The sequence below is a fragment of the Callorhinchus milii genome, unplaced genomic scaffold (genome assembly GCF_018977255.1).
Source record: "Callorhinchus milii isolate IMCB2004 unplaced genomic scaffold, IMCB_Cmil_1.0 Scaffold4, whole genome shotgun sequence".
Lineage (NCBI taxonomy): Eukaryota > Metazoa > Chordata > Chondrichthyes > Chimaeriformes > Callorhinchidae > Callorhinchus > Callorhinchus milii.
Genome location: NW_024704745.1, coordinates 57,832,172 through 57,847,965, shown reverse-complemented (window position 1 = coordinate 57,847,965; position 15,794 = coordinate 57,832,172). Strand labels below are relative to the sequence as shown.

Below are 15,794 nucleotides of genomic sequence, written 5' to 3'. Positions count from 1 at the left end.
GCTGCTGACTCTCAAATGATTTCCAATTGCAAGGAGCTATTACTGCTGGTGTTAGAAAATCATGGCAATAAATTGCAGTCAACCATTAAAAATTGCTTCAGGGATGTGATAGCTGCTCAGTGTTCTGTCCTCAGGCTATGACCTATAAGCAGACGGCCTGCACCAGTGCTTTATACCTGATCCCTGAAACAAGACGTGGGAACTCAAGTCAGCAACTTGTCTTTTACAGGACAGTGTCTTCATTCAATATTTGGTGTAATTCCATTGAAAGGTTCTGAGTCCTCTATGCTGATATCTTTCAGCATGCTATGCCCTTATTCATCACCGTTAATTTGGCAGAATTCAATGATTCCACCCTCAAATCCTCTGAATCCAGTAAGATACATAAAATGTAACTCGTTGCAGCAGTACTCAAAGGTGAGTACAGACTTCATCAAGACATGTAAAGAATTGCAATAAATGAAGCAGAAGGGTAAGATAGTGGGTGAGAACCACTGCACAGAAGCCACCTAAAGATTACAATAAAATTCCAATATTTTCACTGAATTCAATCGTTATGTAGGCATGTTAATGTCATTTAGATTGAAAAAGTGGATTCATCAGGAAAATGGTTGTATAAATGGTGCCTCATACTAGAAAAATGATTGGGGCATGAAGTGCTTTCAGGAAACACACTAATATGTCACACCAATATATGTGGAATCCTGTAGCTCAGTGGTTGGAGCCTCGCCTCGCAAGCGAGAGACTTGGCTTTGATTCCCAGAAGGGCAAAATGTTGGGCAAGTTTCCTTACTCCACACACCTCTTTTACTTAGCAATAAGTAGGAACCTGGTTGTTAGTCGATTGGCGGATCCCTTTTCCAGAGGTAATAAATCCTTCAAAAAACAATTTGGTCACTTCAATCCATTGATTGCTGTGTGTAATTGGCTGCCAAGTTTTACCCACAAATTATACAGCAAATTCACTTTACAGTATATCCTGTGAAGTGCTTTGAGATGTCTCGAAAGCGTGTTAAGGCACTATATCAAATGCAAAGATTATTATTATGAGACTTGGCCCCAATTTGGCTACTTGTAGTAATTGTGTAGATATTCAAATCATGAGAGGCCAAAGCATCCAGTGCAGTATCCAGCCAAGGTTGAAAAGAACAGCAGTGAAATAAGATCAGTCAAGAATTACTGGTTAGGTGACTGTAAGCATTGGTTTTACAAACATGTAGAATGTATTAATTAGTAAAGACTGAAGGAGATAAAGAGTTCCATCATTGTGCAGTTCTAGCAAAGAACTTGCAGCAAGAGTCAATAGTATTGATTTCAAGACAGCAGAGATGCAGGTAGAAAAAAAAGTATATGAGACAGATTGGGAGGAATTATAGGGACACATAAGAGAGGAAATCAGGAGAAATTCCTGTGGATTACAGGAAGAGGCGTAGAAAACATTGTGACAGAGAGAGAGAGAGAGAGAGAAAGGTGGTGTGGGGGGGAGAAAGGGTAAAAGCCAGATACATGACAGACATACCTTCTCCTGACTATTGTCTAAAAATACGAGAAAGAAAAGTAATTCTGGATAAGCATTCAAGTATTCAAGTCTTAGATGAATTGAGCTTCATAAAAGTTAATATTTCTTTAGGGGAAAAATATGACATGAAGAGGGGCAGGCAGCCTGCAAGCTTCTTGGAGGCTGCTTCAGCAAAGAAAGAAATATGAGAATTTTATTTGAGATCACAGGAAAAAGTAGGCCTTTAATGCTAGTAGATGGAAGATTAAGAGCCATCAAAGGCAAGAGATAGTAACTATCAGGAACATAGGAACAGAAAGATGACATTCAGTCCATTGAGCTTGTGCTGGCAGTACACTTAAACATTTTCCCTTACCCCTTATAACCTCATAACCTTACTACTAACATTACGTATCTGTAATTATGTATCTGCCTCGTTTTTAAATGTCCCAATAGATTCTGTGGTGTTCCGGGGCAGAGCATTCTCAAGTTTACACAACCCCGTGTAAATATTTTCTGTTATAGCTGTTGGTTAGACTTGCAGTGAACATTAAAACGTGTCAGGAATTTGTTTTAACTCATTTCCGGACATGGCACTCGCTACCCGGGCTGGCATTTATTGCTCATCACTGGTTACACTCACTGTATCGCTTGCACAACTATTTCAGAAGGCGTCAAGAAACAACTATGTCTAAATATTTTATCAGATTGATTTGGATGTAGAGGCCCTTTGGGCAATTTAATATCATTCTTATTGTCTGAAAGAAACAACATTATTATTCCCTGAAGAAAGGGTATGCAGAAGTTCAAGGTTTCTTGTTTCAGCTATCGTGCAGCAAGATGAATGTGAAGTTGAATCATCAGCAAAATAATCGAATAGTACGATTTTAACCAAAATGATTGATTTGCAGAGGAGATCAGTTATGTGGAGAAAGACAAAGTGGAACAAAGCACTGGGTACTTGGAACCCCCAAGCTGGAAAAAAAAATCAGAGGATTAAGCATCAATGGAATGGAGATAACTGAATACAAGCTTGCTCTCTTCCCTTAACCTCTCCCTCCTCATCTACTCCCCCATCCATGACCGTGGCCACACCCCCTTGACCTGGTGATCACCCGGGGCCTCACCGTCTCGGACATCACCATCATCGATAAAGCCATCTCGGACCACCACTTCATCTCCCTCAACACCTCCGTACCCCTTCCCCTTTCTCAATCCTCCACCATCACATACCGTCCGTGGAAAAAAATTTCCTCTCTCTCCCTTTCCACTGCACTGGAGTCATCTGAACTCCTACACCTCTGGCCCTCACTGACCAATCTCCCCTCCTCACTCTCTTTTCTCCACAACTCTCTCTCCTCCATTCTGGACTCCCTTGCCCCCCTCACCTCCCGAACTGCCTCATACTCCCGTACACCAGCCATCTCCGTTCCCTCAAGGCACAAGTGCGAGCCGCCGAACGTGCCTGGACCAAATCTAAACTAACGGTCCATCGGCAGATTTGGCTTCACCACGCCAAGGTCTACTGCTGTGCTCTTGCCTCTGCCAAATCCTCCTTCTACTCCAAGGTTATCTTGGAGGCAAAGGTCAACCCCAGGTTTCTCCTTTCCACCAAAACCATCTTCTCCGTCCACCTTCCCATACCTCGCTCATCCTCTTCTCAAATGTCAACTGTAAGGAGATGCTGGACTTCCTCAAATCCAAAATCGTGGGGATACGTTCAGCCACCTCAGCTCCGTCGACAGCCACCCCCACATCACCTCTCCCTCATGACCCAGCCCCCACCCATTCCCCCCTATACTCCTTCGACTCTATTTCTCCCTCCTCCCTCACCGCGACTGTTCGCAAACTCAAACCCACTACCTGCTCCCTCGATCTCATCCCCACCTCTCTCCTCATCTCCCAGCTTCACCTTCTGGCCCCTCTCCTGTCCGATGTCATCAACCTCTCCTTGTCTACCGGTTCAGTTCCCACCCCCCCTAAAAACAGCCGTCATCACCCCCAGCTTGAAAAAACCTTCCCTGGACACTTCCCTCCTCTCCAGCTACCACCCCACCTCTAACCTCCCATTCCTCTCCAAGGTCCTGGAATGAGTCATCGCGTCCCAGCTCCGCTCCTTTCTTTCTCGCCATTCCCTCTTTGAACCCCTCCAATCCGGCTTCCGCGCTGCCCACAGCACGGAAACAGCCCTGGTCAAAGTCACTAATGACATTCTGAACATCTGTGATCAGGGCCCTCTCTGCCTCCTTGTCCTCCTCGACCTCTCTGCCGCCCTCGACACTGTCGACCACTCCATCCTCATACACCGCCCCTCCTCCTTACTTAATCTTTGCGGACCTGCCCTTGCCTGGTTCGATTCCTATCTCTCACGTTTCTCCTCCAGCCCCCGCACTGTCACGTCTGGCATCCCCCAGGGCTCTGTCCTTGGCCCTCTCCTCTTTAATATCTACATGCTCCCCCTTGGTGACATCATCCACAGACATGGGGTCAATTTCCATATGTATGCGGATGACACCCAACTCTATCTTTCTGCCTCCACCCTCAACTCCAGGACCACTGCTGTCCTGACAGACTGTCTGTCGGACATCAAGTCCTGGATGAGGGCAAATTTCCTACAGTTGAATGTGAACAAGACTGAGGCCCTCCTGATTGGCTCGCACCAGCGCCTCAGCACCGCAGGCTCTTGCAGCATCAACCTCCATGGTTGCACACTACAACTCACCAGTCAGGAACCTAGGTGTCTTGTTCGACCCTCAACTGTCTTTTCTTCCTCACATCCAAGCCATAACCCGCTCTGTCTTCCCTCACCTCCATAACATTGCCCGACTCTGACACTACCTCACCCCTCAGGCCATTGAAACTCTTGTTCATGCCTTCACCACCTCCAGGCTCGACTATGCAAACTCCCTGCTTGTCGGCCTTCCCAACTCCTCCCTCCACAGGCTGCAGATAATCCAGAATTCTGCAGCCCATGTCCTCTCCCGCACCAAACTCCGTGACCCCATCTCCCCCATTCTCGCCCGACTCCATTGGCTCCCTATCTTTCAGAGGATCCAGTTCAAGATCCTGATCCTCACCTACAAAGCCCTCCATGACCTCGCCCCACCCTATCTCTGCGACCTCCTAACCCTCTACCAACCCGCCCGCTCCCTCCACTCAGCCGGCACTGGCCTGCTCCACGTCCCCTGACCCACCCGCCCGCCCCACCATTGGTGGGAGAGCCTTCAGCCACTCTGCCCCCAACCTCTGGAATTTCATGACCCAATCACTCCACCTCGCCCCCTCCTTAGCCTCCCTTCAAGTCCCACCTCAAGACCCTCCTCTTCGACCATGCCATCGGCCACCCCCTTCCCCTCCCCTCCCTTCTCCCCCCCTGATCCCAGCACGGGACTGAAATGTACACTGTCCAGCACCTTGGGACTTCCTCCCGACGTGAAAGGTGTTATACAAATGTAATCTTTTTGTTATTGTTGGTGATGGAAACTGTAAAATACTGTAACTAGCTTAGATATTCATGGCACCAAACTCTGTCAATGGCACTGAAGGTATCTGAAGCAATGATTTTGCCTAGAAAATACAGTTAATTCACCTTACAGTATATTCTGTGAAGTGCTTTGAGATTCAAAGAAGAGGCACAATAACAAATGCAAGGATTACTGTTATTATTATGACCAAAATATTTTGAGTAGGATTTCAGGGTCAAGACCAGCAATCAGAAATTGTTAATATTTGAATTTCTCATGATCCATTATCCTTATTTCACCCGAGACAGCGTGGTGAAACTTTCCGGGACGCAAATAAGGGACTTGCTTGATGCTAGAAGCCATTAAAACCACACACAGGGTATTTGTCAAGGGTGTTGAAGGGCAATATATGAATGCAAGTTGTTGTTGATGTTATTTGTCAAGGGTGTTGAAGGGCAATATATGAATGCAAGTTGTTGTTAATGTTATTGTTGTGGTGAAAAAGTGCTGCTGATGAGGTGATGGTTTTCCTGGGGCCTGTTCTCTGGCAAGAGTCTCCTGATATATTCTGTGTTTCCAGCAGGGAATCCGCTGCAGTGAGGCACACCTAATTGTGAGGCTTTGGTGCTGTCCCGAGGTATCATCGGTGAATTCTTGAAAGCCAGGAGTGACGTACAGAGAATTCTCTCCTGAAAATAATTTATGCTGGCGTGGCGCCAGTCATGCTACTGTTTTCAACAACAGTACCTCTTCAACACCCTTGACAAATACCCTGTGTGTGGTTTTAATGGCTTCTAGCATCAAGCAAGTCCCTTAATTGCTTTTTCAACAATTTGTTTGTTAACCAGCACTTACCCTTTGTACCACAATATGTCAATATTATTGTGATAATTTTGATACTGTGATACTGTGATAGCAACAGGAGGAAAATCACTGCCATTATAAATACTACCTACATTTGTTATTCACCTGCACATGATGCAATTATTACCTAGTCCAAGAACAAACTTCTTTGCAGGGGTGTCAGGAAATTGAAAGAGTTAAACGAAAAGATATATCTATCATTCGAACAGTTAAAAGTCAACGTTGACAGAACAGTGTAAAAATTAGGCTGTGGACAGCAGTGTGAAGGCACAGGTGGTCAATTACATCAAAGCCAAGAAAGAGATGACTTCTGTCACAACAGGGATCAACATGACTGTAAATTATAAGAACCTGTGTCATGGTGAGCTACAAGGGAAGCAAGTGAAGCATATAAGTGTTCTGGTAACAAATCATGCAGAACAAATAAAGCTCCAGAAGGATATTTCATAAGGCTCAATCTATGCTGATATGTAGTACACAAGATAGGAAGAGCACCTGGCAAATGGAGCGGAACTAGAAAAATGTGAATAAACTTTGCAGATTCACACTTCATTTGTCCTTGCTACATCGCCACTTCTTACAGAATGATACTCTCAAATAACATGTTGCAAATGATTCAGAAAAAGATGGCTCTTAAAAAACACTGCCTGCTTGTAGTGTTCAATTTGCTAGAACTATGACATGAAGGTTTGATGCCAGTAGTGAAAGACATCAAAAAAATCACACTGTAAATCTATTAACTATTGCTATTATAAATTGTTCCTGATATGTCAAATATTTGTAGTTTTCTCAGAAATGTGGCATTTAGACTGATATAGCTATTTTTGTGGTAAGGGAACATTAAAGAGAAATGCTACTACTCATCAAAGATCTGCAGTGGAAATATTTAACTTTACATTAATTACTACATTTAATACAGTCATATCTGATCATTTAAATAAATATTTACAATGCACATTTTATTTTAGGTTAACAAGATCGGATTACAGAGCTTGCAGCATCACCCATTTCATTGATCTAAGGCCACTTTTTTCTGTGGTGAAAGCCATAAAAATTATATCAACAACAGCAACAAAATTACATTTGTACAGCGCCTTTCACATCGGGAGGATGTCCCAAGACACTGGATAGTCAGAGTTTCGGACCCGAGCTGGGGGTTCAGGATTAGGGAGGGTGGAGAGCAGAGGGGGAAGCAGGGTGATCGAAAGCACGGTTGAAGAAGAGGGTCTTGCGATGGGTCTTGAAGGAGGCAAGGGAGGGGATGAGGTGGAGGAACTGTAGGATGGATTTCCAGAGGGTGAGGGCAGAGTGGCAGAAGGCCCGCCCGCCAATGGTAGGGTGGGTGAGGCGGGGACGTGAAGTAGGCTGGAGCCCACTGAGCGGAGGGAACAGGCAGAAAGGTAGGGGGTAGGAGATCGCAGAGGTAGGGGGAAGCAAGACCATGGAGGGCTTTGAAGGTAAGGACCAGGATCTTGAACTATATCCTCTGTGTGATGGGAAGTCAGTGGAGTCAGGCGAGGATGGGGGTGATAGAGTCACGGAGCCTGGTCCGGGAGAGGACATGGGCTGCAGAGTTCTGGATGATCTGCAGCCTATGGAGGGAGGAGTTGGAGAGACCGATAAGCAATGAGTTTGCATTGTCAAGCCTCGATGTAATGAATGTGTGTATGAGGGTCTCGGAGGCCTGCGGTGTGAGACAGTGGCAGAGCTGGGTGATGTTGCGGAGGTGGGGGAAGGCAGAGCGGGTCATGGCACGGATGTGGGGTAGAAAGGATAGTTGAGGGTGAAACAAGATGCCAAGGTTCCGGACTGGCTTAGTAAGGTGGAGTGTGTAACCATGGATGGTGATGCTGTCAGCGCCTGAGGTGTGGAGAAGCTGACGGGAGCCAATCAGGAGAGCCTCGGTCTTATTGACTTACAACTGAAGAAAGTTAGCTCTCATCCAGGACTTGATGTCCGACAGACATTCTGTCAGGACAGCAGTGGTCCTGGAGTCAAGGGTGGAGTTAGACTGTAAATAATGTCACCAAGAGGGAACAGATAGATATGGGCTAAGACAGAGCCCTGGGGAATGCTGAACAAGATGGTGTGGGGGCTAGAGGAGAAATTGTTTGTGGAGATGAAGTGGAGGCAATGTGAGAGACGACCTGAACCAATCAAGGGCAGAGTTGTGAAGATTGAGGAGAGAGGAGAGGCAGTGGATGAGAATAGAGCGGTCAATAGTGTCGAAGGCAGCAGAGAGGTCAAGGAGGACGAGGAGGCAGAGGGAGCCCTGGTCGCAGATGGACAGAATGTCACTTGTCACTTTGACCAGGGCTGTTTCTGTGCTGTGGGTGGCACAGAAACCCAATTGGAGGGGTTCATGAAGGGATTGGCGGGAGAGGAAGGAGTGAAGCTGGAAAGCAGCAATTCATTCCAGGACCTTGGACAGGAAAGGGAGGCTGGACGTGGGGCAGTAGTTTGAGAGCAGAGATGGGTCTAGGGAGGATTTTTTAAGGATAGGAGTGATGATTGCTGTTTTTAATGGGGTGGGAACAGTACCAGTGGACAGGCAGAGGTTTATGATATCTGTGAGTAAAGGGGCTAGGAGAACCAATAGAGTCATATATCTAGAAAGAGAAGTGATTTTCAAAGTGTGATCTCGACAGAGTGCCAGAATATTGCTTGAAGCTTGATTTTTTTCATATAGTGAGCTTCCAATTTTAATTGGTCACTTGTGAGGAAGCAATAAGCAGATGTAAAGGGGGCAAGGGTTTTGGGGAAGATAAGAGGCTTTTGTATAACTTCTAGTGACCAGCTAAAAAATAACAATGACAAAAGATCCGAGAAGAAGTTACTTGGTAATGATTAGATGGTGTTGGGAATCTAAATGCGAGGTGAACAATTTTTAAATAGGCAATTTGTTCCCCCCAGAAATCAGATGTATAGCTGATAAAAAGAGTCTAGTTACATTACCTTCTTTTGCTTGGTATGACGCCCATCTCTTCACTGTCTCCTTCAGGTGTAACTCTTCGTGCTTGCCACCATTCATCATCAGATGCGTTGATAACATGCAATATGTCTCCATAATTGAAGCTAAGACCTTGACTTGGAAGTCCACTATCCTTGGTTTTGTCATAGTCAAACAGAGCTCTGAAAAAGACATTTAAAAATTGATTTGGGATTTTAATTTGTTGCTATTTAGGTGCCTCTAATGTCCGCTTTCTAAACACATAGTTTAAATCAAAACATATCTTAGGATTTTCATATTTTCTAATAACATTTATAACAGTACAAATGACAGGTGCTTGAGGACCTTATTTCACAATGCTTAATCCTTAAAAGTAAAGCATCTGCTCGAAAAGTACTGACAGACCAGAGGTAAGAGGAAATTTGACACATTCCAGAGGATGCACAGATTCCTAGTAGCACATCAAAGATTAGCACTTGTCATGAATTACGATGAAATCACAAGGGCACAGTCCCAAACAATGTATGCTGCGTTTGGTGGATAGTAATCCCCAAAAAGAATAAAAATAGGCAGGAATGAGTGTCCTTTTTAATATATCCGGATATTATTTGGTAAACTTAGAACCATCCAATTGTAGTCAATGAAGTTGGTAAAAATGGGACCAGTATTTTAAGTTCTTCACTGCTTCAAAAATATTTAATATTTGATAAACATACATTTTTCATTCAGAGTTCTAAAATATTAATTAGATTGTTAAATTCTTTAAATCCCGAAGGAGAATTTCTACTTTTAATTATTATTAATGCATGTCTATCTATACCTTCCCTCACTATATTACTTATTAAATGTGACTTAATTTTCTATTTTAATATGAACACCAAAATATTAATACTGTCAAACTACTGCTCATCTAACAATGCAACATAAATTATCTCGATTGTCATTCTGATTCTTACTTGTAACAATGCAAATATTTTGTGGAAAATGACTTCTCATCTACAGAGCCTTGAATGCCCGTTGCCAAACAAGCAGTTTTTTCTATACCTCGCTTATCTCTCTCCTGAAATTCCATTGCTAATTATAATAGTATCTTTATTAAATAGTTAGCTGAACCTGTTAAATGACATAACCTCGTCTGAAATTAAACCATTTATTAGATTGTTCCATGATTGTTCCTTCAGTAAGTACAGTATTACAGCACTTATGTCTTGTAAACAGCAATATCCAATGTTGAATAGCTATCATGCTGCACGATAGGATTGAATAGTTGTGCAGTGTTAGGTACTTCAAAATGCTGCGATAAGCAATTACTGTAATAAGATGTGTGTGCGTGTCCAAAATTCCCCATGGGATGGTACCAGGCTGGTTGATGTGTCACCAGTTGTAGTCTTGCGGAACTGTCTGGCTCAGGATCTGGACTACTGAGATTGCTTCAGGTGGTTGCCTCAGTTCTGACATATTATTGCCGAGCACATCACTTTATAGCCAGCTCAGCCCCTAGGAGACTCCACATACCTTCCACGTCCCACAGGAAGAAAAGAACACCAATCAACAGGTGTGTGTCAATTTCCCTTATTTAGTTCACAATATGAGAAGACAGTGTAAACAATGCTTGCAGCATTGCGAAAATAGTGTAGAAATTGTTTCCTTCCCTGTAATATAATAATGGCATTAATAACATATTTTATTGTTTTTTAATACTCTTTATTCAGCATTTGCTTTGCTTGCTGTGCTATGAAGGCAAATAAAAGAATAGTACAGTATGCTGGTTTGCTATCCCAGATCCTGGTTTGGCACAAGTGAAAATACTCTTATTAACATTTTATGGCATCTATTTATCATTTGCTGTACTGGTACTAAGATAAATATGACACTGTATTCGCTTACTGGTCAGTGAAAGAGAAATGGTAGCCAAGTACAAAACCAGGAATTGTATTGCAAGCATCACAATTGCTTTTTTCACTGCTTTGATCAAGCTGACTCAAATACTATGGGTGAACGGACAAAGAGGAAGCAACAGAAAGGAAAGAACGTACAAAATCCAAATGAGTCATCAATTCAAATAACTAGAGTTGGACATTTCACCTACCAAATGCATCATCATAACAGTCTTCATAAGACATTTTCCATCAAGACATTTTCCCTGAGTGCTGGTAAAAGCAGCAACACAGATAGTAAGACTTAACTAGATTAACCTACTAACTCCTGTACTGGTTCCTATGTCTTTGTATCAATGAGATTGGAATGTACGTGCAAGATTACTGCAGCTTTACTCTCTGCTTAGCTGGAAGAATTGCAAAAAGTGTTAATTTTCAACGCAAGACTTGAAAAGAGCATTTAGTATTTTATGAATTGGAAAAAAATACATACAGTTCAGTACTGCTCATAGGTGCTTGATACTCACATTCACTTTAAATGTCTCTTCTGCTCTATTATACTATCAGGAACACACTGTACTGATCAGCACTTAGCACTAAATCATTGAATCTGCAGAATTATCCAACACAGTACTGCAGCAAAGTACATCCACGGAAAGCAAGGATGATTTATGAATCCTTGTCCACAGTATCTAAACTATCACATTGATCAGCTTTAAGAACTACATACACTATGATATTTCATTTTAAAAAAACATCTGCCCCAAAATACATACATGTTCATTCTGTCTATTACCAGTTAAATAAACAAAACATACCACTTCTTTCAAGTCCATAGATTCATAGAATATTGCAGCACAGAAGGAGGCCATTCGGCCCATCGTGCCTATGCTGGCTTTTTGGAAGAGACTACTCAATCAGTCCCACTCTTCCACTCTTTCCCCATACCCTTGCCAATTTTCCTTTTCAAGTACCTATCCAATTCCCTTTTGAAAGTTGTTATTGAATCTGTTTCCACCACCCTTTCAGGCAGTGCATTCCAGACCGTAACATCTTTCTGTGTAAAAAAATGTCTCAACTCCCCTCTGGTTCTTTTGCCAATTATCTTAAATCTATGTCCCCTGGTTATCAACCCACTTGCCAGTGGAAACAGTTTCTCCCTATCAAAACCCCTCATAATTTTGAACACCTCCATTAAGTGGAGTCCTGTAGCTCAGTGGTTAGAGCACTCGCTTTGCAAGTGCGAGACCTGAGTTCAATTCCAGGCAGGGCGAAACCTTGGGCAAGTTTCCTTACTCCACACGCCTAATAATAATCCCTCCAAAAACCAAAAACAATAATAAAAATTGGTCATTTTCAATCTACGACTGTTTGTGGGACATTGCTGTGCGCAATTGGCTGCCGCGTTCGCCCACAAATATACAGTCAATTCACTTTACAGTGTGTTCTGTGAAGCGCTTTGGGACGTCCTCCCGACGTGAGAAGCGCTATATCAAATGCAAGGATTATTATTATTAAATCTCGCCTTAACCTTCTCTGCTCTAAGGAGAACAATCACAGTTTCTTTCATCTCTCCACATAACTAAAGTCCCTAATCTCTGGTACTATTATTTAAAATCTGCTCTGCACCCTCTCCAAGGTCTTGATATCCTTCCTAAAGTGTGGTGCCCAGAATGGGACACAATACTCCAGCTGTGGCCTAACCAGTGATTTAAAAAGGTTTAGCATAACTTCCTTGCTTTTGTACCCTATGCCTCTATTTTAAAGCCAAGGATCGTACATGCTTTTTTTAACAGCTCTATCAACCTGTTCTGTCACCTTCAAAGGTATGTAATCCACCAGTCTCTCTGCTCCTGAACCCCTTTAAAACGGTACCATTTAAACCACCTCTTTCAAGTTAATATATGTTAAGCTTTGAATTTCATGTATGAAATGCTCTTGGCTTATTAACTCATGCAACTGCATATACTGTATTTATTTTGGCACTTAGAAAAGGAGTATATTGACCTCCACTGTTAAATTTAAGGCTGACACATATTGAAAATAAACCCTCCATTACAATACCATAACTTATTTAAGCAATATTTAAAGAGGATCACAAATGTGTTAAGTTATTCCTCTGAATATTCACTGAAAGTGCAGGCCCTTATTCTGCACCACATTTACATGTTAACTTGACAACTTAAATGCCAAAAACAAGATTTAAATGAAAAGCGATCTTCATTTTGCTGTGATGTTGATGGCAGCACTTACTCTTTGATCAAATCTGTACTGGTTACAACTAAAGTATGCCACGTCCACTTTTTCATGTATTATTTACTAGTTCCTCTTTGCTGTACTTCTCTCAATGCTTGATTGTTTCTGAATTACCAATACAAAGATGTGTGTTACAGACTCAGATCTGAGGTTACTTCAAAAAGCCTCAGATGCTTCAGATTATCTATGTGCTTCTTAAATATTATGAGGTAATTTTTTAGGATTGTTTAAAATACTTTCTCCAACAATAACAATACTTATATTTGATTTAGCATCCTTCATGCGGGAAGACTTCTCAAAGTAATTCACAGGGTATACTGTAAAGTGTAGTGTTGTAGGTAAATAACTAATAATTAATGATAATTCTCTAATACATAATTTTAACGAATATCTAAAAATAATAAACCTTGCAAGCCAAAGACCTAACAGGTAGGGTGGTGCCAGACAACGCTTTCAATAGCAAGCAATGTGGTTTTAGCCGGTTAAACTCCAGCAGTCCCTGAACTCATTTTCTGGGTCCCCAGGTCTTGGCTCTTGCTAACTTCATAGAATCATAAAAGTTTACAGCACAGAAGGAGCCCATTCGGCCCATCGTGTCTGTGCCGGCTCTTTGAAAAGAGCTATCCAAATCAATCCCACTCCTCCGCGCTCTCCCCATATCCCTGCAAACTTGTCCTCCCCAAACTTGTGCCCCAAATTCTCTGGAATTAGGCATTCACAGGGTGTGTTCCTCTGGGGAGAAACTGTGTGCATTCTATTCCAAACATGGGAATTTTCATGTGTAGGTGGAATGCTTGGAACTCTCAGTCGGGATACTCTTAAGCAGTGTGATAGTTTTCCACATTTGTCAAACACTGAGTTGATCAAAAAAATGTTGTAGGTGAACATAAGTTGTTTAAAACTTACACAACATACCGTCAATAGCTCAGTTGCTAAAAAAAACACTGTCCAATATGAAACTGAGCCAGTAGACCCATAAGTCCCAGTCTTGATCAAACTTGGTTCTGATTCTGTAAATAAATTCCACTGTTCATCCATCCATCAATCTACCAACTAAGAAGTCCTTCCTGTCGCTTCATCTCATCTGCAAATTCAACATATTCTGACCCTCCTTTTTAAGTCTCTTAGGTCTATTATTGAATTCCTAGGCGTTCCCTTCGCATCAGATCACCACGAGTTCTGGTTTATTGTCATATTTAAATTAAATATCACCTACTCTCGGGTTGATTTTAAGACAACAGTTCAATAACAACCACCAACCTATCATAGATAGCAACATAGCCAATGTTAAATGTTAGATTTATTGGTTAACTAGGCTGTTCTCTCGGAAATTTCAAATATTTAAAAATTAAATATCAAAATTAAATGTATGTGTGTGAATGAATAATGTGAAGATAATGGTCATCAGAATTGTACTCAATTCCTTCATACTGTAGGTAATCTATTATTCGCTCTGTGGTATGTCTTGTATAGATTTGGAACATTTTGTTGTTATTATAATTGAATCTTTAAAATGAATCACCAGATAGATACCAAAGTTTGAACTCTGGTGATTTATAGCCACTTATGGAAGAGTTAGAAGTCCTCAAGCTATCTCTCAAATTTTATTGTCAAACTGTAATGTGTTTCTCTGCTCTCCATAAATGAAATGAAGTCATCAGGTACGCAGGTTGTAGCAATAAGTATAATTAAAATGATAATTGCAGTGATTCACAGTGTATGTTATGGTGATCTTTGGCCAAAGGCACTACTTAAAACTTCAACACGAGACATTCAATTTAAACATTGCAGACCGTTTTCATTGTATTCATCATCCCTGGAAGATTAGTATTTCTTCTGATCCTGTTATCAAAATTATTATCTTGAATAAGGCCATGCCCTCACTAATCTGTGCACCTCGCTGGAGCTGTTGGTGTTTTTTCAACCATAACAAACATTGTAAACGCAGACAAAGGGATCCAAAGAAAGCCATGCTAGGTGATTTTTTTACAGTTTTCCCAGAAATATTCAACATAAGTAGAAACAGTCTGTACGTTTAAGGAACTACACAGAGCCAAGCAATATTTCCTAATTATACTTTCTGCAAGAAAGTTTCCAAAATCACCTTTTCGTCCACTATGGTAATGAAATTCTGTGTCTGTGCCCTCAATATTTCTCCCTTTAAGTTACAGAGACCTAATATTACTTCTTGTCCATACCTTCCATCTCAACAGAATCTGTACCAGCACGTAAAGCACAAGGCATACCTCCCCTCCCAACTTCCTTGTCCTGCCAGGGTACTTTTAGTCACACTGTCATCACTCCCACTGTTGGCTACTCTTGCCCAGCAAGAGAAACACCTGATTCTTTTATTTGTGCCCAAACTTTCAATGGAAGACATCAAGTTAAGTGTATCTTCTTTTTCCCCACAATCTGTATTTGCTGCTTACAGTGGAGTTTCTGATATATTTGTAAGTCTAAGTTTCTATACAAAGTTGATCACCTTTTTTTTAACTGCAATCTAATTAACTCACAAAACTGGTTAGAGAAGACCACAAATTTTACTCCTGTGATTCTGGGGAACAGAACGGCCATACTTCAAAACTATGTTTGGATGGATATACTTTCTGTGGAATGTTGGGCTGGAGTTGTGCTAGGCTTGTCCTTAATGGCTACAATGGTCAAATGGTTGATTGTAGGAAATCTGTTTGGGAGAAGCATATGGATGGGGATTCTGTCACAGTCTAACCCCTGGACCTCAAAAGATACAATTGATATCAAATGTTCTGAGAGGATGGAAGTTTGTATGATTAATGTACTTAAAACAAAACAGCAGCAAATTACATTTGTTTAGCGCCTTTCAGGTCGGGAGGACATCCCAAGGTACTGTACAGTCAGGGATTTGG

The 15,794-nt window shown here is 41.9% G+C and overlaps 1 protein-coding gene across 10 annotated transcripts in view; it reads right to left on the bottom strand.

Moving 5' to 3' along the window:
* The window catches only part of dlg2 (discs, large homolog 2 (Drosophila)), a 430,051-nt gene that overhangs the window by 36,466 nt on the left and 377,791 nt on the right, over positions 1 to 15,794 (bottom strand). For all 10 annotated transcript variants that reach the window (XM_042334109.1, XM_042334110.1, XM_042334111.1 and 7 more), the window contains one exon: positions 8,782 to 8,958. In XM_042334109.1, coding sequence (XP_042190043.1) covers positions 8,782 to 8,958 — 177 coding nt within the window. The remainder of the gene's footprint in view (positions 1 to 8,781; positions 8,959 to 15,794) is intronic.